General features: G+C 51.5%; 8 protein-coding genes across 8 annotated transcripts; 5 read left to right on the top strand and 3 right to left on the bottom strand.

Moving 5' to 3' along the window:
• Window positions 1-218: 218 nt before the first annotated feature.
• Window positions 219-2,254, bottom strand: EDD37DRAFT_256577 (retrograde regulation protein 2). The gene is made up of 5 exons (XM_062810747.1): window positions 1,748-2,254; window positions 1,487-1,698; window positions 1,294-1,428; window positions 984-1,218; window positions 219-927 (listed from the first exon to the last, which is right to left on the bottom strand). The coding sequence occupies exons 1-5, from the start codon at window positions 2,138-2,140 to the stop codon at window positions 253-255; spliced, it is 1,650 nt and encodes a 549-aa protein (XP_062673129.1). The 5' UTR covers window positions 2,141-2,254; the 3' UTR covers window positions 219-252.
• A 178-nt stretch (window positions 2,255-2,432) lies between these two features.
• On the top strand, window positions 2,433-4,272 carry EDD37DRAFT_256565 (salicylate hydroxylase). Its single transcript, XM_062810746.1, has 6 exons — window positions 2,433-2,904; window positions 2,958-3,210; window positions 3,257-3,382; window positions 3,436-3,472; window positions 3,525-3,643; window positions 3,699-4,272. Exons 1-6 carry the CDS (start codon window positions 2,663-2,665, stop codon window positions 4,248-4,250), a joined length of 1,329 nt encoding a protein of 442 aa, XP_062673128.1. The 5' UTR covers window positions 2,433-2,662; the 3' UTR covers window positions 4,251-4,272.
• Window positions 4,273-4,412: 140 nt separating this feature from the next.
• Window positions 4,413-6,658, top strand: EDD37DRAFT_256556 (fungal-specific transcription factor domain-containing protein). The gene has a single exon (XM_062810744.1). It carries the CDS (start codon window positions 4,604-4,606, stop codon window positions 6,497-6,499), a length of 1,896 nt encoding a protein of 631 aa, XP_062673127.1. The 5' UTR covers window positions 4,413-4,603; the 3' UTR covers window positions 6,500-6,658.
• A 455-nt stretch (window positions 6,659-7,113) lies between these two features.
• EDD37DRAFT_256558 (cyclohexanone monooxygenase) lies at window positions 7,114-9,089 on the top strand. Its single transcript, XM_062810745.1, has 2 exons — window positions 7,114-8,574; window positions 8,626-9,089. Exons 1-2 carry the CDS (start codon window positions 7,231-7,233, stop codon window positions 9,082-9,084), a joined length of 1,803 nt encoding a protein of 600 aa, XP_062673126.1. The 5' UTR covers window positions 7,114-7,230; the 3' UTR covers window positions 9,085-9,089.
• Window positions 9,090-9,314: 225 nt separating this feature from the next.
• EDD37DRAFT_606060 (uncharacterized protein) lies at window positions 9,315-12,670 on the top strand (the record flags this gene model as incomplete). The annotated part of the gene is made up of 6 exons (XM_062814854.1): window positions 9,315-9,338; window positions 9,381-9,436; window positions 9,476-11,209; window positions 11,263-11,430; window positions 11,513-11,772; window positions 11,832-12,670. The coding sequence occupies 6 exons, from the start codon at window positions 9,315-9,317 to the stop codon at window positions 12,668-12,670; spliced, it is 3,081 nt and encodes a 1,026-aa protein (XP_062673125.1).
• Window positions 12,671-13,282: 612 nt separating this feature from the next.
• On the bottom strand, window positions 13,283-14,895 carry EDD37DRAFT_646924 (cytochrome P450; the record flags this gene model as incomplete). The annotated part of the gene is made up of 2 exons (XM_062817796.1): window positions 13,283-14,755; window positions 14,809-14,895. The coding sequence occupies 2 exons, from the start codon at window positions 14,893-14,895 to the stop codon at window positions 13,283-13,285; spliced, it is 1,560 nt and encodes a 519-aa protein (XP_062673124.1).
• Window positions 14,792-16,565, bottom strand: EDD37DRAFT_256349 (NAD(P)-binding protein). The gene has a single exon (XM_062810740.1). The coding sequence runs from the start codon at window positions 16,328-16,330 to the stop codon at window positions 15,167-15,169; it is 1,164 nt and encodes a 387-aa protein (XP_062673123.1). The 5' UTR covers window positions 16,331-16,565; the 3' UTR covers window positions 14,792-15,166.
• Window position 16,566: 1 nt separating this feature from the next.
• Window positions 16,567-17,996, top strand: EDD37DRAFT_256402 (uncharacterized protein). Its single transcript, XM_062810743.1, has 3 exons — window positions 16,567-16,868; window positions 16,932-17,429; window positions 17,482-17,996. The coding sequence occupies exons 1-3, from the start codon at window positions 16,823-16,825 to the stop codon at window positions 17,772-17,774; spliced, it is 837 nt and encodes a 278-aa protein (XP_062673122.1). The 5' UTR covers window positions 16,567-16,822; the 3' UTR covers window positions 17,775-17,996.
• The last annotated feature ends 826 nt before the right edge of the window (window positions 17,997-18,822 follow it).

The raw sequence follows: 18,822 nt of genomic DNA, 5'->3' as shown, positions 1-18,822 counted from the left end.
GTGACGCGATGAGCCTGTGGTCAAGGCGGTGACTTGGTACTTTTGACCTAAAGCGAGCACAGTGAAAGATAACCAAAAGATACTGTTATTGTCTTGACAAACGACTATGGGTATCTGTTGCAAGTGATATCGAGGTGAGAATATTCTCGGGAAAAGCAATCAAGTTCCTCCAGCGCATATTGTAAGACTGCTATTCACACATTCTCACGTCTCTGCTCCGGTGACGACGCGCTTCATCAACACGTCAACAGATTAGATAATGTCTCCGGTCTCTTGTTTCTTCAGAGTCTTGGTAAAGTGCTCCCGCTCGTTGAAGAACTTGACCTCATCCTCTGTGAATAGACGACCTTCTCTTTCAGCTTTGATCCGTTGAAGTCTGACACGACGTACATCCCACTCCAGATTGCGAGTGAGATACCAGTTCAAGCAATTAGCTAGAAAACAACCTGCCAGTGCCCCAGTGCAGACGCCATAAGAGACCTTATATCCGCCTGCAGCATATTTTGAGCGGAAGATTTGCGGTCCAATAACGCCGCCCAACTGACCGATACCGGACTGAAAACCGAGCGCAAAGGCGGTTCCCGTCGTGCCGCTTAGAGATGAGGTTCGCCAGGACCAGAAAGGTATGGCAAGACAGGCTGAGAACATGCTCCCAAGCACACAGGCGGTGTAGATTGCACCTCGGTGGCGGGTTCCAAGAAATATGGCGAACGTGGCAACTTCGCAAAGAACGATTGTAACAGTGAGCAAGGGACGAGGTACCCAAGCTTTCTTCAAAATCCAGGCCGCAATGATGATTGCAATAATACCAGCAGCGGCCGGTGGGATATTGAGCAGCTGATTTCGTGGAAGGCCGGCAAAACCGAGATTCGTTGTGATTGTCGGCAAGAACCAACTGAGGCCGAAGCCACCTGTGTTCATAAGGACCTGCGAATAGTGTCAGTTGCTAGTCGTCGTGGTGACATCGGAATGAGAGAGTGTACCTGTGCCAACATGAAAGACCACATCCGTACGTCTTTGATTGTGTCCTTGATCTCTTTCCAGGAAAACGCGGCGTCTTGTGTCCGTGGCGCGTTCTCTGTCAATCTTATCTCGAGGAATTTCTGCTCGCGAGGGGTGAGCCATTTGGCAGATCGTGGCGACTTCGGGTAGTCGGGATAGATGAAGAAGATCAAGCCTGCGAAAGCTATGGTGACAACACCTTCGATTAAGAACACCCTGAGATCACATAGGTATATCAGCAAGTGACCCTGCAAGATGTAGTCATCACTTTTGAGGTGCAGCGTAGCTTACCATTGCCATGAGCTCATGCCTTGCTTCCCATCAAGATACGAAATGCCGTAGACGAGCAAAGAGCCAAGAATACCCGCAAGGTTGAAGATCCCGAAAAGCCACATGATGGGTTTACCCATCTCGTCGCTTCGGTACCTGTCGGCAGACGAGCATTAGCATCTCAAACGTACGAGGAAGACGTGTAGACACTTACCAGCTACAAAGCTGGGTCATGATAGATGGGAATAACCCGGCCTCTGCCAGTCCGAGAAAGAATCGAGCAGCGTAAAGGCCTTCTTTATTTCGGACTGCAGCATGGCAAGCGAGTACGAGTCCCCACAAGACGCAAATTCTGGTCTGGAATACTCGTGGTGTCATCTTTTTGAGGAAGAGGTTGCTTGGCAGTTCGAAGATAATGTACGAAATCTGAGATCTGTTAGCTCTGACCACAAGAAAGCGCTGTAACAAATCTTACATAGTAGATGGATTGGACCCAGTTGTACTCGTCAGAGGTCATGCTCAATTGCTTGAGAATGTTGGTAGGCTTCCCAACAGCCAGAACCTTGACGCTTGCAGCATTGTTGACGTCGATCTGCTTGATCAGATAGATAACTCCGATTGTGATGAGGAGACGGCGGTCAATCTTTCGGACAATGCTTTTCTGCTCCTCGGGCGTGAACGTATCCAGGAAGGCGACACGCTCGTCGTCGACAGCGTCGGTGTGAGGTCGGACAGGCGCGTTATCTGGAGATGATGGATCTGTTCCTTTTGCTGCCGTGGAGATTGCCTCAACATCTTGGTCCGAGGTCGAAGATGTGTTCGAAGTGGCCTTGGGGCTCGATGATTTGAAGTAGTCCAAGACACCCATCGTGATTGAATGGTCTTTCAGCGAATGCTCGCTAGTATTGAGTGTCGCGAATGTGGCATGCTCCAGATCCAGACGAGATGCCCATACGGTTCTTTATCAACAAGTCGACTCCTGGGATGCCGGATGTCGCCATACAGACATGTGCTTGCGTATTCGACGCCTCGACGCCATTATCAAACGCTTATCAGTCAAAAGAAGGTCTAGAATGGAAGTCGTGGCATTTCTCGAATGAACGTGGGTGGGAGGTGTCCTCAAAATTTTGACAGGACCGACAGAAATCGCCGGATTGGGAAAGTTGCGTCGGGATGGCGCCATCACAGCCTAAGCTCCCACAAAATCGGCTGCCATCCGACAGACGGAGACTCGGTGGAGTGGCCGTACAAGTCGAGGCTGGTTAATGTTCAACGGAACCCCCTATAGCGACATATCTTCGCATATGAGACCATAAGGACGAAGATCCAATGCTTTCGTTAAACCACCTCGCCTCGTTACAGCAAATTGGAGTCTAAGAACAGGTGCGAAATGCCAGTCAAGGTCGCGATTATAGGAGCGGGCGTCGGCGGCTTGACGCTTGCAGTTGCTTTGCAGCACAACCCGAATCTGGAGGTCAGCGTCTATGAGCGAGCAACCGAATTGAAAGAAATTGGTGCTTTGGTCGGCCTTGCACCAAATGGCCTGCGAACGCTGGAAAAGCTGGGTGTGCCAGAGGCACTGACAGATGAAGTTGGCTGGCGCAGCCCAAGCGGAATCCCGATGATTTTCTTGTGAGTTCTACGGTCCATTGACAGGAAATTGACCCTTAGGCTGAGCATATCAGGCATTGGCAGACTGGTGAGCTTCTCAGTGAAGATCTTTACCACAACGTGCCAGACCGGCGGCACCATTTCGCCAGAATGCATCGCGCACAACTACAGAAAGCTCTGCTCAAGCATGTACCTTCTGAAAGCATTCATTTGGGTAAAAAAGCCGTGAGCATAGAGGTAGATCGATCGACAGGGTCTACCGTAGCCTTTGCCGACGGCACCTCAATCCACGCCGATGTTGCCGTTGGTGCTGATGGTATCAAATCGGTAAGTATCCATGCCGTCTGACTCGTGTTTGCTAACACTCGCATAGAATATCAGAAAGGCGTTTGTACCGGATCACGAATTGGTATGGGCTGGAGATCTTGTTCTCCGGTGTACCTTTGACTATTCTTTGGTTGAGGATATCAAAAACCTCCCTCAAGACTCGTCACATTTCGTATGCAATCCCACACTTTGGAAACTTGCTCATCGCTGACCGATATGGTGCAGGCCGGACCAAATGCGTGGTTTTTCGGAACAAGAATAGGTAGCTATACTCAAAATGTCACAAGCAGGAGAGTCACTGACCTAGCTACCAGGCGCGGATCAGTTCGGTGTCACTGCTGGGTTGAGTGTCGACCCTGAAAACGATCCAGAGTTCAGAGAACCTGTGTGGAATGCACCAGCAGAAGTCAGAACCCTTCGTGAGCGATATGCTGTAAGTCTCGAGTCATTGTTTGCATTAACGATGTGGCTGACTGGACCTGTTGAAGCACTGGCATCCAGTCGTTGAACAAATCATTGACAGAGTACCATGGGTTCGACGATATTGCAATGTTGCAGGCCGTGCACTGGAGCAATGGAGTTTCAAGGATCGTGTTACCCTATTAGGTGATGCCGCTCATACCCATGGAGGTGCCTTTGCGGCCGGAGTATCTCTGGCAATCGACGACGCCTTCGCATTAGCATTGGCCTTCGATGAGATATTTCCACCGGCTCTGGCGCCGGCCATCGGCGTAGCCAGCTCGGAGCTCATCGGTCAAGTATTTGACCTGTACGAGACGACCCGAAAGCCCCATGCAGCTAAGATGCTTGCCTATGTGCACGACGGCAGAGGAAAGGCTCGGGCACGTCTGGAAAAGCGCCGAAGTGGCGGGCCAGAATCGGATGTGGAATTTAGAAAAAGGATGTCGAACCGTGGTGACCCAGTCTGGGTGAACGAGTACGATGTGGAGGCCGCCTTCAGAAGAGTGGTGGCCGACAAGACAGCTGTCCAACCTACGAGTTGCGCAGCTCCGTCGATGCAGGCTCAAGCAAGGCTGTAGATATTGGATAGTGATGATGTACATAGTGACAGCCTTCTAGAATCTTGCCGTAAACCTCCAGGGAAAACATCCTTGATGCCCGCCAAGGCCCCTAAGAAAGTACGTCATGGGGGCTGCAGATGTCGTGATAAGGATTAGGAGGACCTCGTACTGCTGATTGCGCAATCACCAACCCAGTGCACTTTTCGAACATTGATTTGCTATTGGGAATCTCGCATCTCCCATGCAAAATGGCGCCATCTAGAGGAATTGGCTTATCTCGGTCTGGCGGAAGGAGTTGACATTCACGACAACTTCATGCTGTAATCGAATCAAGCACTGATATAAGGCATTGTACAGTCCATGTCAGGCCGATGTCGAACAGTGGCCCCTCCACGGGAGGTGGTTATTCACGTTTCCGCGTGAGATCATCGACTTCCCATGATGATTGGCAGTTACCCTCACCGAAAAGACCTCGTCTCAACACTGACGGCCCAGACTCGAGTTCGAATGCCTCAGGCCACGCCGAGTCAGCTTGCCTTCGATGTCGGAAACGAAAAAAGCGATGTTGTCGCACATTACCCCAGTGTACCGCCTGCGACACGACTGGTGTTCAGTGTTCTTATCCCAGCAGTGACAATTTATCAATAACTGTTGCGGAAGTCAATGAGCTGAGAGCCCAGATTGAACGCCTATCCCAACAAAATGTAGTCAAGAACAACAGCAACAGCAACAGCTACGTCTTGAGCCCAGCAGACACATTCAAGTCTGGCTCTCTCGGAAACGGCCCGGACAACGACCAGGAAGATACCTTGTTTCTCGCACGAACAACGGAGGCAAATGGTTCCAACCACTCGTGGAACTGGTCACCCGACTTGGGCCATACACCACGGCCTCCATCCAACAACCTGCGCTTACCAGCAGGTCTTGCAGTCCGCGAGCTCGTCGATGGCTACTTCCGACACGTTCACAAAGCCTATCCATTCCTCGACCAAGGCCAGGTCTTGAAAGACATTGATGATGCAACAACTCGGCCGGGCAACAACTCGGAAGGTTTATCACCTCTCATATACATGCTCTCCGTCATAGGCTGTATCACTTTACACCGTGCTGGAAAATTGTCAGATGATATTCTTGCCAGCATCAAGGTGCCATATGAGGAACTGATCGGTCAATGCATGTTGGACCCGAGCATACATGCGGTCGGCATGCTCCTTTTACTTGCATGTTATTCCACCTTCGACCCCACTGAAATCTGTCCATGGATAGTGATCGGACTCGCCGGTCGACAGGCAATTGTGCTGGGTCTCAACCGCAAGTCAACCAGGGAATCTGGCTTGACGCTACAAGAAGTTGAGCAACGGAATCGATTGTTCTGGAGTATCTATGCACTCGACCGCGAAGTTGCGGCATCATTTGGTCTTCCGCCCTCGATAAATGACGAAAACATCAATGTACCTCTGCCATCCGTCACCATCGACGAATATGCTTCGGCAACTCGGGTGCAGCTCTCCAAGGTTCTGCAGGTGTGTCGAAACTCGATTGCATTACGCGACCTCGAAGGGAAGATTCTGCAAAAGGTTCATCTTGCCAATCCCATCTCAACACTGAATATTGGCATGGCAGATCGACAGGCTATTGTCAGTCAGTTTGTGTCACAGCTTGACGATTGGTACGCCAACGGCTGCCTTCTGTCACAGTCCGAGAACGACGAAATATCGTTCCACGACAATATCCCGTGGTTGAATGCACGGTATCACGGCGTCCTTATCCTGCTGCATTACCCTTCGCGCTTCAATGCATATTACTGCAGAGAGCAGCTCAGTTCTTTGCGGGAATCGATTCGCAGATGCGTTCAGTGCAGCGCAGTGCTCCTTCAACAACAGCATCTAATGCTGCATCACAACACCCTGAATAAGGTACTGGTGATTTGTCTCTTGCTTGTATTTTGCTTGATGCAGGGCAATTCGGAGGTTGTGCAAGTGGGCGAAGTGAGGCAGGACGTTTCTTCCTGCATCGACATTCTCGAAGACTTTACAGGTCGATGGACGTTGGCGAAGCGCAGTCTCATTGTCTTTCGGGATTTGGAACGCCTCCTCCCCACCATTCGCCCAGGTGCCGGCCACAAGTCACCGACCACAATCGAATCTCTGAGAAGGGTACAATCTGATGCACAGAGCCTGATCCGTGACGGCTTGGGTCCGTCTAGTGTGTACAACAATCTCTACCCACTCTCTGTTGATCCAAGCTCTCATTCATCTGGGCACTGATAGGGATAGGTCAGGTTTCTTCCATACCATATACGTGAAGCAACCATACTGGTGCTTCGGCCAATAACCCGAGACTGTATGAACCCATTTCTACACGTGTAAATCTGCTTTTGGGCCTGGGTTCCGACTAGCATCAAGGCACTTTGATGACTTCGATGTCCGGTAGATTGACATTCCCGCCCCACGACAGCCTGCCGCCCCGAGGTACCGCCAGATTTGGTTAACATTGGCCGAGATAAGCTATCCGTCACGATGTCGCCATTTTGCTCCGTTATCTCATAATCGCCAACTTCTCACCATCTCTTGGTTAGGCACATATGCAGGATCGCTTCCTCCTACCGAGCTTCCCTATGTTTCCGGTTTTGGCAATTTTGGTCGGACCGACATCCGCCATTCAACATGGCCCCTGCTTTCGGAACACGCCTTACGGTGGAATCGATGATGGAGAAGCATCCACGCTCGTCGGTATTTCACGTGCAAAACTGTCGTTTGCATGATGCCTTCCCTTCAGAGATATTGAATCGCAGTCTCCAGGGTCCTTGCCGTTATTGGCAGCTTATTGTCTAAGGTCTAGGCTTTGTGCTGGCGAGTATCACGAGCTTGCGTGAATCTCCTGCAGACACCTAGGATACGACGACCCTTACGAAATGCTTACCATTGTCGAGCTAGAAACTATCCTGCCATCTCTTTGATTTTTCCCCCCCCAGTGAAGTTTGCCTGTATCGACAGACATGACTCGTCATGGAGGGCTCCTGACGCCTTCAACGGAGGCAGAGTCTGTGAATGACTTCGAAATTGACGACGCTGAACAATCAAGTCCTTTTTACATGACTCAAGCACCATACGATCCACACCGAGCAGTCAAAGTCATCATTGTTGGGGCCGGTATTGGTGGTATTGCTGCGTCATGCTTACTTCCAGCCAAAGTTCCCAACCTTGAATACGTGGTATTTGAGCGGAACGACACAGTGGGCGGCACTTGGGCTCTAAACACATACCCAGGAGTCAGATGCGATGTGCCTTCACACGTGTATCAGTTGACATTCGCACCAAACCCACGTTGGTCGGAGTATTATGCGCCCGGCCACGAAATCAGGGAGTACTACGAAAAGGTTGTGAAGGATTTTGGTGTAGGAGAGCACTTGAGATTACGGCACGAAGTACTGAGAGCAGAATGGAACGAAGCTCTATCGCACTGGGAGGTGACTGTTCAAGACCTGGTAACAGGTGACGTCTTTGTCGAGACAGCGGAGTTCTTCATCTCGGCACAAGGAAGACTCAACGTACCCAAGAAGCCTTACATCCCTGGACTGGAGACCGAGTTTGAGGGACATGTCTGCCATACTGCGGAATGGGACGACTCATATAATTTTAGTGGAAAGAAGATTGCCATTGTAGGGAATGGCGCAAGTGGTCAACAATTGCTCGTCAACATCCTTCCGCAAGTTGACCATATTGACCACTATGCGAGGTCGAAGCAATGGATTCTGCCGACTTTCTCGAGCGGATTTTTAGAAGCCAAGGCGGATCTTCCTGGAGCATACGTATTCACTGAGCGGGAAAAAGAAAGATTTGCGTCGGATCCACCAGCATATCTTGACTTCAGAAGAGATCTGGAGAGGAGTTTGCATGACGCCTATCATGGTTCGATCGCTGGGACTGCCGAGAACGAGGCAGCGAGGCAACGGTGCGTTGATGCCATGCTGAAACGACTTGGTGGAGATGATCAGTGGCTCAAAAGGCTCCTCCCAGACTATGCGGTAGGATGCAAGAGACCAACACCTTCACCTGGATACCTCGAAGCTTTGCGGGGTTCACAAGTCACATACATCGACAGCGGCATATCGCATGCGACCAGGACTGGTTTGGTTGCCGTGGATGGGAAGGAACGCAGTGTCGATGCCATCATACTGGCTACGGGCTTCGAGAACGGTTTTCTCCCCCTCTTCCCAACTATCGGCAAGGGCGGGCTTGACCTGGCCAAGCATTGGTCGGAAGACGGTCCGGCTGGTTATCCCGAGACCTACTTCGGTATCATGGCTCCTGATATGCCCAACTATTTTGCTGTCCTTCAGGTAGGACTGTGCTCGTACATTCGTCGCCTTTCCAGCTAACAAAAGATGCAGGCACAAAGCTACGCCGCAGGTGGCACGGTCCCTCTTCATTGTGAGACATCCGTCACGTTCATAGCAAAGGCCATGCGAAAAATCCAGAGAGAAGGCTATAAAGCCTTGTACCCATCACAGGAAGCTACAGCTGATTTCAATGAATATGTCGGGGCATATCACGAAGACAAGGTGATAGGAGACTCCTGCAACAGCTGGCTCAAGGCCGGCAAAGGTAAATCGAGGCCTCTAGTAGGCTGGCCGGGCACGGGGCATCATCGCATAAATATCTGCCGGGATCCGAGGTGGGAAGATTTTGTCTTTGAACGTTCTGAGCCTGGGAGAAGGAATAGGTATGAATACTTCGGAAACGGCTGGACGCAACGTGAGAAGGAGGCAGATCCAGTGGCTTTGACAAGCTATCTGCACCCGGCGGGCTCGATAGACTTAGCGACACTTCACGAGACCTGGAACGAATGATCTCGAGCAGTCATAACTTTCATAACTTCCTCCAATCCAGTCAAGTAGTCCTCGTGCCAGCCATGAGTCTGCCATTACTTGCTTAGTCAGCCGTCTGATTGGACCACACGTGATGAGCAGATCACTTTGCGGTTTGGGTCAACGACTTCTTCCTTTTCTCTCCGTTTCCCATACTCGACATTACATTCTTATCGCCGGCTCCTTGCGGGCAACTTGTTTGCCTTGATGCCATGGCCATGGCACATTCCGATCGGGTATGACGATGAAAATCGTCCCTGATCACGGCGCGAAATCAGGACGAATTCACCGCACTCGAAAAGGATGCAAGACATGCCGTCGAAGGGGGAAAAAGGTATGTTGAACATCTCTTCGTGCTCGGCCATTGCACTAGTCAGGAGAGTGCTGTTTCTAACATCTACGATCAGTGCGATGAAAATAAACCAGCCTGCGGCGCGTGCCAGCGACTTTCCTTGACCTGCTGCTACGTCACCGAGTTTGTCTCATTTAATTCAGGCGGTTCATGTCCTCAAGCGCAGCACCGGCCCTCCTTTAAGCATAACGACAGCGACGACTCCAACGGTTCAGGGATTGAACATGAATCAGATCTTTGCACGAATGGATCCAAGTTCACGGTCCCCCCAAAAGTCACGGTTGCGATTCGTCAAATTGATCTGTCGATTTCCCAACCTGACATACTCTACTTCGGCCATTTTGAGCGCCTAGTACGAGCAAGCCTGCCTTCTTCAGTACGGTTTTTCGAATTTCACACGTCCGACTGCTCGTTCCTACGGCACGCTGTGCTTTGTCTGGCTGCATCCCACCTCTCGACACTTGATGCTCATTTGGCTTCTCGATGCCCAGCGGGAGATCCCAGAAGATCAGTAACGAGCCCGACTCCAAGTCCGCTGCATCGTCACCATGCTCAGCGCTACCACGATATCGCTCAGACGTTCATTCTCGAGAAGAAATTCCACGACCCAGCTTTAGTCCTCATTGGCCAAATCCTTCTTGCCTACTACCATCATGCCTCTACCGATCACCTCAGGTTCCGGCATGCCGTGTTCGATACCATTCAATTTGTTCGCAAGAATTACGTCGAGATTATGGAGTCTTCCTCGGGCGAGATGGCTTTGCAATTGTGGTACCGCTTGTACAACTCTCACCGTCCCTCAAAGTTGCCTGCAGTACCTATCGACGGTGAAGTTTCGAGCGCGTCTGGGGCCCGTTTGGCTTCTCCTGGCGCGGACGAGCATCTACACTCTATGTGCATTGTCGGAATGTCCTCCGATGACCTCATACATGATATCTTGTTCAGAACTATGGAACTGAGGAGGCGGATGGTAGTCGATCGATGCACCTCTTCCGTCCTCGGTCTACCTGAGAAATCGCAAGAACTGGGTGTTCAAGCATACCGACTCTTATGTGGGCTGATGAATAGGTTGCCCACACCACTGGAAGAGAGCGAGGCTACGTCTAGCTTTGTCCGAGGAGATCACATACTCCAATTACTAGAGATTCAGGATCAGCGCCTTGAAGTGTGGATGTCGAGGGTTGATGTGGAGCATACGACACCTCAAAAGCAGGCGTGCCTCAGTCCACCAAGCTTTGACCTGCACGAACTGGCAAACCACAGAAAAGGCATGGCTCAATTGTATTACCTCCTCTGCAGACTTCTCATTCAAAGTACCATCAGTCGACTGGCTCCGGATGGTATGGCTTTCGAAGATCCTGCCGACACTCTCACCTCTGTCCTACTGAACGAGGCTCTTCGCCTGGTCGATACCATTGAACCGGCACTGTCAAGCTTGGTCGACATATATGCATTCAGCCTCTCGGAGGTGTTGCTCCAACTTTGCTACGCCTTTCCGTCGGAGCCGGTCTTTGACTACATATTCGATGTGGTCTGGCCTCGCATGGAAGCATACGGAAGAGGATACGAACACTCTCACTTACCTACACATCTCGCTAAGAGAGTCATTGCACTGATCGCGGAGGAATGGCAGAATGCGCGGAGAATCCTCCTTGTGGTGCCAGCTATACCTGAAGACAGCCCCAAAGCAGTCCTTCTGGATGTGACTCAACAGATCGACGTCGTCACTTACGGCTATGATACCGAGCAAAGAAAGTTTTTCGTCACTAAAACGCAGCTTTCCTGACACGACAACCGGATTTTGCCAGGAAAGTGGCATCTCCGGCTGAGAAAGTATTGTCCGGCTCACGTGGAGTACTGTGTAAATGTGCTCTATGGGACCCCGCATTAAGCTATTCCGCATTCGGTGAAGATTACGCCGGTAAGATGACGGTATTGGTATTCTTCCCAATGTGGTGCGCTATACGCGAAGACGGGTGAGTCGATCCCGTCATCGGCACACAGTCGAAGTTCCACGCTCTCAATCCATCGGTTCATAACGACTTGAAACCACCAAAGTGTTCAAAAGCAGTGTTCAACCTCCTTTCACAAACTTACCTTCAATTCACACGCTCTCACCTTGTATGTTCCCGAACTTCAAATCAAAACTTCAGCCATGGCAGTATCATCGAAATGGACCAGGCTTCTCTCCGATGACGCCCTTCCCAGGTCTTCGCAGACATTGACGGTGATTGGAGACACTGCATACGTCTTTGGAGGGGAAGTGAAACCTCGAGAACCGGTGGACTCAGCAGTGTATCATGTTTCCGCAAAGCCAGGTGAGTTTTGTGTGACCGTCGCATCCTTGATTGATGGATCACTGACCCAATGCGCAAAGGACAATCCTTGCAGGACGTCTCATCAGTTTCGACCGGAGAGACTGCTCCCCAGGCAAGGGTAGGAGCCGCATCCACGACCCTCGGTTCCAAGATATACGTCTTCTCCGGTCGCGGCGGGACTGCGATGGCTCCGATCGAAGAGAAAGGCTCCTTTTGGGTTCTTGACACCACTGACAAGACCTGGTCTCAACTGAACCCCCAGGATACTGGCGCTGCCTACCCTGTTGGCCGCAGCTACTACGCCCTCACGAACGACGGTCAAGATGCGATTTTCGTCCACGCAGGATGCCCCGAAAGAGGCCGGAAGCAGGACCTTTGGGCTTTCAACATCCGCAGTCGCGAGTGGCAGGAGTTGAGTCCAGCCCCAGGCCCAGAACGTGGAGGTACCTCAATCACCTACGCCCAGGGTAGATTATACCGCATGAACGGCTTCGATGGGAAGACCGAGCAAGGCGGCGCGCTGGACGTGTTCGACATTGCAGGAAATCAGTGGCAGACCATTCGTTTCGAGCCAGATGGGGTCTCGGGACCGACTCCTCGAAGTGTGGCCTGTCTTGTGGCAGTTAGCGTCAAGAAGAAGCCAAGTCTGGTCACCATGTTTGGAGAGCGCGATCCCAGTAGCCTAGGCCATGCAGGTGCCGGCAAGATGCTTGGAGATGTCTGGCTGTTTGACATCGAGTCACAAACGTGGAAGGAAGTCCGTGCAACTGGCGAGACACCTAGTCCGCGCGGCTGGTTCGACGCAGATGTGTACAACGACACTGGCATCGTTGTCCACGGAGGGTTGGCGGAATCAAATGCCAGACTCGGTGATCTCTGGCTGCTAGCATTTGAATGAACGTGCTTGCCCAGGCTAAGAAAGGCCACACACATACTATATGGCAGGAGACCCATGGTTCTCCGTCGAGATAGGCTAACAAAGATGGGGACGAGTCTCGCGTCCGGCCCGCAAAAGCGAGCAGCCGTTGAAGATCCTGCGGGTATCGTGAACGGTGCCACAGCCTAGTGAGCTGGAGCCGCACGAGAGAAGATATGGCGTTATCCAACCCGTGTCCAATGTTCCCGGTTGGCCCAATCAACGCCTCGGACCGATCATGATGCTTCTGATCGTCCAGGACAGATGATGAAAGGCAATTACGAACTTAGAGCCCGGGACAGCATTCCTTCCGAGAATTCCAGCGTACACAGGCTTTCTGAAACTGTGCCGTTCTGAATTTCTGCCAATCAATGGCCTTGCGTAAAACAAGGCCTTGATAAGCACCGAGCCTCTGGCAGGTTTTCCTTCCATTTTAGGCAACCCTGGCGCATTCGGGGTAAGTACAAATATGGGGGATTAAGTAACCCTCGGGTAGATAACGTCGACACATTTAACAGCGCTTTAATTGAGAGATATTGATTGCCCCATTCTTACAGCTCTCCCGCGCAAGCAAATTCTAGAATCGCGAGTTGCTCACTCCACCTTCTTACTCGTCGTCGATCTACTCAACAACCACTCCGGATCTCGTGCTGTGAGAAAACAATCCCAACCCCTTGGAATCTCAACAAGCCCATAAAGATCTGAAAAGTCGCGCATCGCCAAGGGCGGCTTCCGAGCACCCTCCTTCAATTCAAACGCCAGGATCGTCCTGACGAGCAAGCCATACATCATGCGGTTCGAAATATTCGTCGCAGGACATTGCCTGCTTCCCGCTCCAAATGCCAGATGCGGCAGGGGGCTATCATCGCCCATGAACCGTGTCGGCTTGTACTCGCCTGCATCAGACCCGTAGTATGACGTGTCGAGATTCGCGGCCTGGCCATTCATGATGATCGTGATGCCTTTTGGGATATGCACGCCATTGTACTCAATGTCCTTGACCGTGGCGCGGCCCTGCGCGAAAGGCGTTGGTGCCCAACATCGGAGTGTCTCTTTGTACATGGAGACGATCAATGGAACCCCTTCTTCGCGGAACGCCATGTCCCATGCTAAATCCTTGTCTCCGCCATAGTGATCCAAGATGGCTTTCAGAGCTGTTGGCTGCCATCTCTGACCTTCTGGACTGGCCAGCCACGCGCATGCCTGATACATTGCTGATGCCACGGTGTCGGGAGCAGCTTGTAGGAGCGACACGCAGGTGCCCCTGATTTCCTCGAGAGATAATTTGTCCTTGCCCAATGATGAGACGATGCAGTTGACGACCTCGCCATTCTCGACTTTCTTCAAGTACTGGGCGTACAAGAAATCGAGCTGTCCTCGCCTTCGCCTTTCGGTCGTTTCGACTTTCGTCGCACCACGCGGGAGGAGGCGAAGCAACGGGACATAATGTGAAAAATCCGCTGTCGAGGAGCGGATTTGGGTGAGTGTCCCTACGGACTCCACGAGGTCCTTGACGAATTGGTCTGGAATGTCTCCGGGGCGGGCACCGTACGTCAGATGGAGAGATAGATCCATCACCACCTGCTGGAAATGAACGTAGAGGTCAATTGGCAGTCGTCCGTTCTGTCCAGTATGGTAGACCTTTTGCAGCATTGAGACTGACGATGGCTCAAGCAGGTGGTAGTAACTTGGCCAGAGGGGCTTGCCGAGAGCTTTTAGTGCCGCGCTCCTGCATCGCTTGATCGTTGGAGTCATGGGCGAGCTGGAAATGTCCACGCCCAGCTTATCAATGAAGCCGGGCTGCCATGGGCGGTCGATGAGTGAATTTGACATTCCGAGCCAGAGATCTTTGATTGCTTGCCATCCTTGGACGATGACTGCACGCTGGCTACCGAGCCGGATTTGATAGATATCGGCGTTGAGTTCTTCTTGCCACCGGGTGAATATGACGGTATCGTTTTTCTTTTCTCGGCCTCCTAAGGGCAGAAGATGACCGATGAAAGGGAGATTTCCTGATGGTTCTGGCAAACCCTTGACTTTGGGAAAGTCCGTCTTGTATGCCTCCCACTAGCGCAGGATTTGAGTCAACATGTATAGCCTTGTGAATCCAGCGAACTTACCACTAGTAAACCTATGATAACCACCAGCCCTGCCGCTATGAGCGGCAAAAAAGGTGCTATCAACTCGCTGACGGAGTGAAAAGCCATTGTCAAGACCGTGGCTGGGGTATGACGTAACAAGGCTACCTAGATAAAGCTCTGGAGAGTTGTATGTGCATTTCGAGGTGAGAAGTGCACATTTAAGGTGTTCCAGATAGTCAACCATATCTTTCCGATAGATCGTCGAAGAGACGGGGTATCCCCCACCCCTGGGAGCGGCTCAACAACCCTTGGACCCCATCTCAGGACCCGCGGGATACACCCGTGGCCAGTCGCATATTATCGCCGGGCCGCATCGATATCGAGGACTTTGAATTTCTCAAGGCACTCTGACCACAACTTTTCCAACAGCCTGATTGTTCTCCATATACTCATGTGCTGAGCCAACATCTTCTAGGTCGAAGACCTTATCAAGGAAAACTTCGCGCTTGAACTTTCCGGCCTCGACTTGTGAAATAACGTAGCTCAACATTGGTTCGACCTGATCCAAACCTTCGTCGTCAGATCCCAAGCACCCGCTGTTCGTCATGCCATAGAATGTCAGGTTCCGACAGGGCGGGATTATGGCTGGAGTAAAGCCCTCGACTGACCATTGCTTGCTCAAAACGCCAGTGCACACGACGCTGCCGTATCGCGCGGTCAGGCATAGTGTTCGCTCAGTAGCATCCGGGCCGACCAGCTCCAGGACGACGTCGACTCCATCGGGAAACAATTTGGAAATCTCCTGGTCAAGGTCTTGGTCGAGAATGATATGATCGGCTCCAGCTGCCTTTAATCGCTGAATCTTGTTCTCCTTCCTCGTCGTCGCGACGACGGTGAAGCCTTTGTCCTTCGCCAAAAGTATCGCCCAGATGCCCACACTCGAAGTTGCGCCATGGATCAGCAAGACCTCCTTGTTACCCTTGCATCGATGACCTAGCCTTCCAGCTTCGAAGACGCTCCCATATGCAGTCCACATGCTCATTGGAATAGCACCGAGAACCTCCCAACCCATTCTCTTTTCCACGTCGTCTGCGTCGGAGAAAGGTAACTGGTACAGTCTCCGTTTGTGGCAGATGGCGTACTGGGCATAGGCGCCATCGTGGGCTTTACCGCCGCCATAGATGAAGGCTGTGACGACTGCTCCTGCTTTGAAGCTTGTCTCGGAGCCTGCCTGCTCGACAACACCAACCATTTCTTCGCCGAGTATCTTGGGAGGGGCTTCATGATATTCGTCCTGAAAGATGTTCAACTCGGCACGTCCTGGCGGCAGGGCGGCTCGACCTCGAAGTTCTGCTCGGTTGAGGCCGGCAGCTTTCACTCTGACGAGACACCAATCTTGTGACGGTAGAGTCGGTCGTGGAGAATCATGCTTGTAAGTGAAACTGTCTTTCGGTGGTATATCTGTAGAAGGATTCTCATTCAATATCGCTGCGATCATGGAACCTGATGGCTCATTGTGCCACGACGGCTTCTTCGAGCGGTCATTGTCTCCTGGTGACATAGCCAATCCACATCAACAATCGAGAATGCCGGTCTGGAAATCTCTCGCTGTGGAATCCTGACCTGCAGGACAAATAAACACCCGCAAATGGCTTAGTTGTGACTTACATCCAGATAGGATAAGGTTAGCAAGTCTGGACAAGGCGAATGTTAGAACAGTGGGAACAGCCTGTGCAACGAGGGGCATTAAATTAGGTGGTGATCATTCCCCGCGTCATAGGCATCACAGGCGTTGGCTGCGGAGTGACGTGCCGCCCATTACAATCCCATGATGATGGAGATGCAACACTCGGAATCATGATGCGGATTCGATCATGCATATCTCACTTCGCCTGCACGTTCCTTGTACCTATACAACGAGAGAGAATATTCTGACCGTCTTTACCTTTGAGACATCATCCCACCATCCTCCCACCAACTCCACGGACTGTTTCAAGTAAGAGTCAAACCGATCATCCTTACACAGCCCACCCTTCAGTTCGATTCTGTCAAAATGATAAAAGATCACTCAAGAATCGTCATCACTGGCGCTGGTCAAGGTATGCTCGAATCAATCATCTCACGTCTTCATCAGCTCTTTGTGACTGACAACCTCCCAACAGGCATCGGAAGAGCCATTGCACGCCACTTCGTCTCCAAAGGGCACAAGATCTTCATTCTTGACCTCAACGAAGACAACCTCCGACACACAGCAGAAGAGCACCTGAAAGAACATTCCGACCGTATCGGCTGGTCAAAATGCAATCTCCGCAGCGTCGACGATATCCGATCAACCATCCAAAAGGCCGCAAAGTTCCTCGACAACCGCATCGACTATCTGATCAACAATGCCGGCATCTCACACCCGTACTGGGCCGACGGCAAAACCATGGCTGATGAATCCGTCCTGGACCAATGGCAGGCGTACGTCGAGACCAACCTTACCGGCCCGTTCGTCATGTCCCAAGCCTGCATCCCCTACATGAAGCTCGAACAAGACGAAAACAAGCAGAAACTTCCAGGCTCCAAGACTGGCACTGCAGGACCCTGTATCATCCACATGAGCAGCTTTCGTGCCCTGATATCAGATCCAAACCAGGAGGGTTACGCTTCCACCAAAGGTGAGTTGGGTCTTTATGTGCCGTCCGCAGCATTGACTAACGAACTGTCCAGCTGGCTTGTTGGGAATGACTCAGAGCATGGCTGTCTCGATGCAATCGTTCGGTATCCGCGTAAATATGGTGTCGCCAGGAAGGGTCAAGGTGACACACGAGAACCAAGATGCGGACGCGGCAGGCGAAAAGTGGGAGGTGGAAGAGGACGATATCAGCACACATCTCACCAACCGAGCAGGATTGCCAGAGGATATCACCGAGGCGTGTGAATACCTTCTTGGTGCTGGGTTCGTGACTGGTCAGAATCTGATTGTCGATGGTGGTGTTAGTAAGATCAAGGGCAAGGCCTGAAAAGATGAGGTATCTCAGACCACCTAGAGGTCATAGAATTGTTCTCCGGATCGGCGCAAGATCTTGATGGAGCAGAGGTCGACCTCACAATGATGGCTTCAGTCGAAGTTCTAAAAGTTAGAATGAGCATCAGATGGCCGAGTGACATCGGTCAATTGCGATAATTGAGCTCCGAAAAACCTCGCATGATCGTGCACTTCGGCGTGTCTGCACCTGTAGTACACATCAGGTCAGTAATCGAACCAAATTAGCAGGAGAGTCAAGCTGAGTACCTAGGTAAACATATACACAGTGTCACAGGCCAAATCAGCACTCGGTAGTCGCATGAGGGAGTTACAACTTCGCGACACAAGCTCGGCGACTCGCCGCATGGTCAATTGACTTGCCTCACTGGTCGAGAAGTGCCCATCCTGCTCCCCGCAAACAAATCGTCCCCAGTCCCTCGTTGGGCGACTTGATTCTCCATCGTGCTTCACGCACGCCAGTGGAATCAAGAACTGGCGCAAGTGCACTTCGCCGCGTCTCAAGCCGACGTCCATGAATCAGTGTTGACCGCGCGTATCCATATGCGTCCCGATCGATCGATCGATCGTATCACGAAGCTGAGCTGCCGTGCACATGGCTTGAAATCATAGATCGGAAAGCAACTGGTCAAACCGAAGTCGAAAGCCGATCACGATTCATAGGCCCCAGAAAAGACATTGTACTGTCCAGTCAGAACAAAATCCCGCATTCTCGAACTGATATCCGGCTGAACGCGGTTCGTAAGCCGCACGCATTGAGACGCGTTATTGGTCGAACAGCGAATGACGCAAACAAAGGTCACGTGCGTCCGAGAGAACACCGACGAGAGCATTCCCCCAGCATACACCACATCACCTCCTGACCATGCAATTCCTTGCTGGAAAGGAGATATATATCAAGTGGCAATCGCCTGTCAGCACCGTACATTCGATCAGGCAGACATTAAATCAAAGTCAAAAACAAAACAACATACAAACCACCCATTCACATACAATGACATTCAATATCATCGAGCAAGTCACTT

This window comes from Exophiala viscosa (assembly GCF_022695815.1).
Source record: "Exophiala viscosa unplaced genomic scaffold EDD37scaffold_2, whole genome shotgun sequence".
NCBI lineage: Eukaryota > Fungi > Ascomycota > Eurotiomycetes > Chaetothyriales > Herpotrichiellaceae > Exophiala > Exophiala viscosa.
The sequence above is the reverse complement of the archived record's forward strand: the minus strand, read 5'-3'. Positions and strand labels throughout refer to the sequence as shown.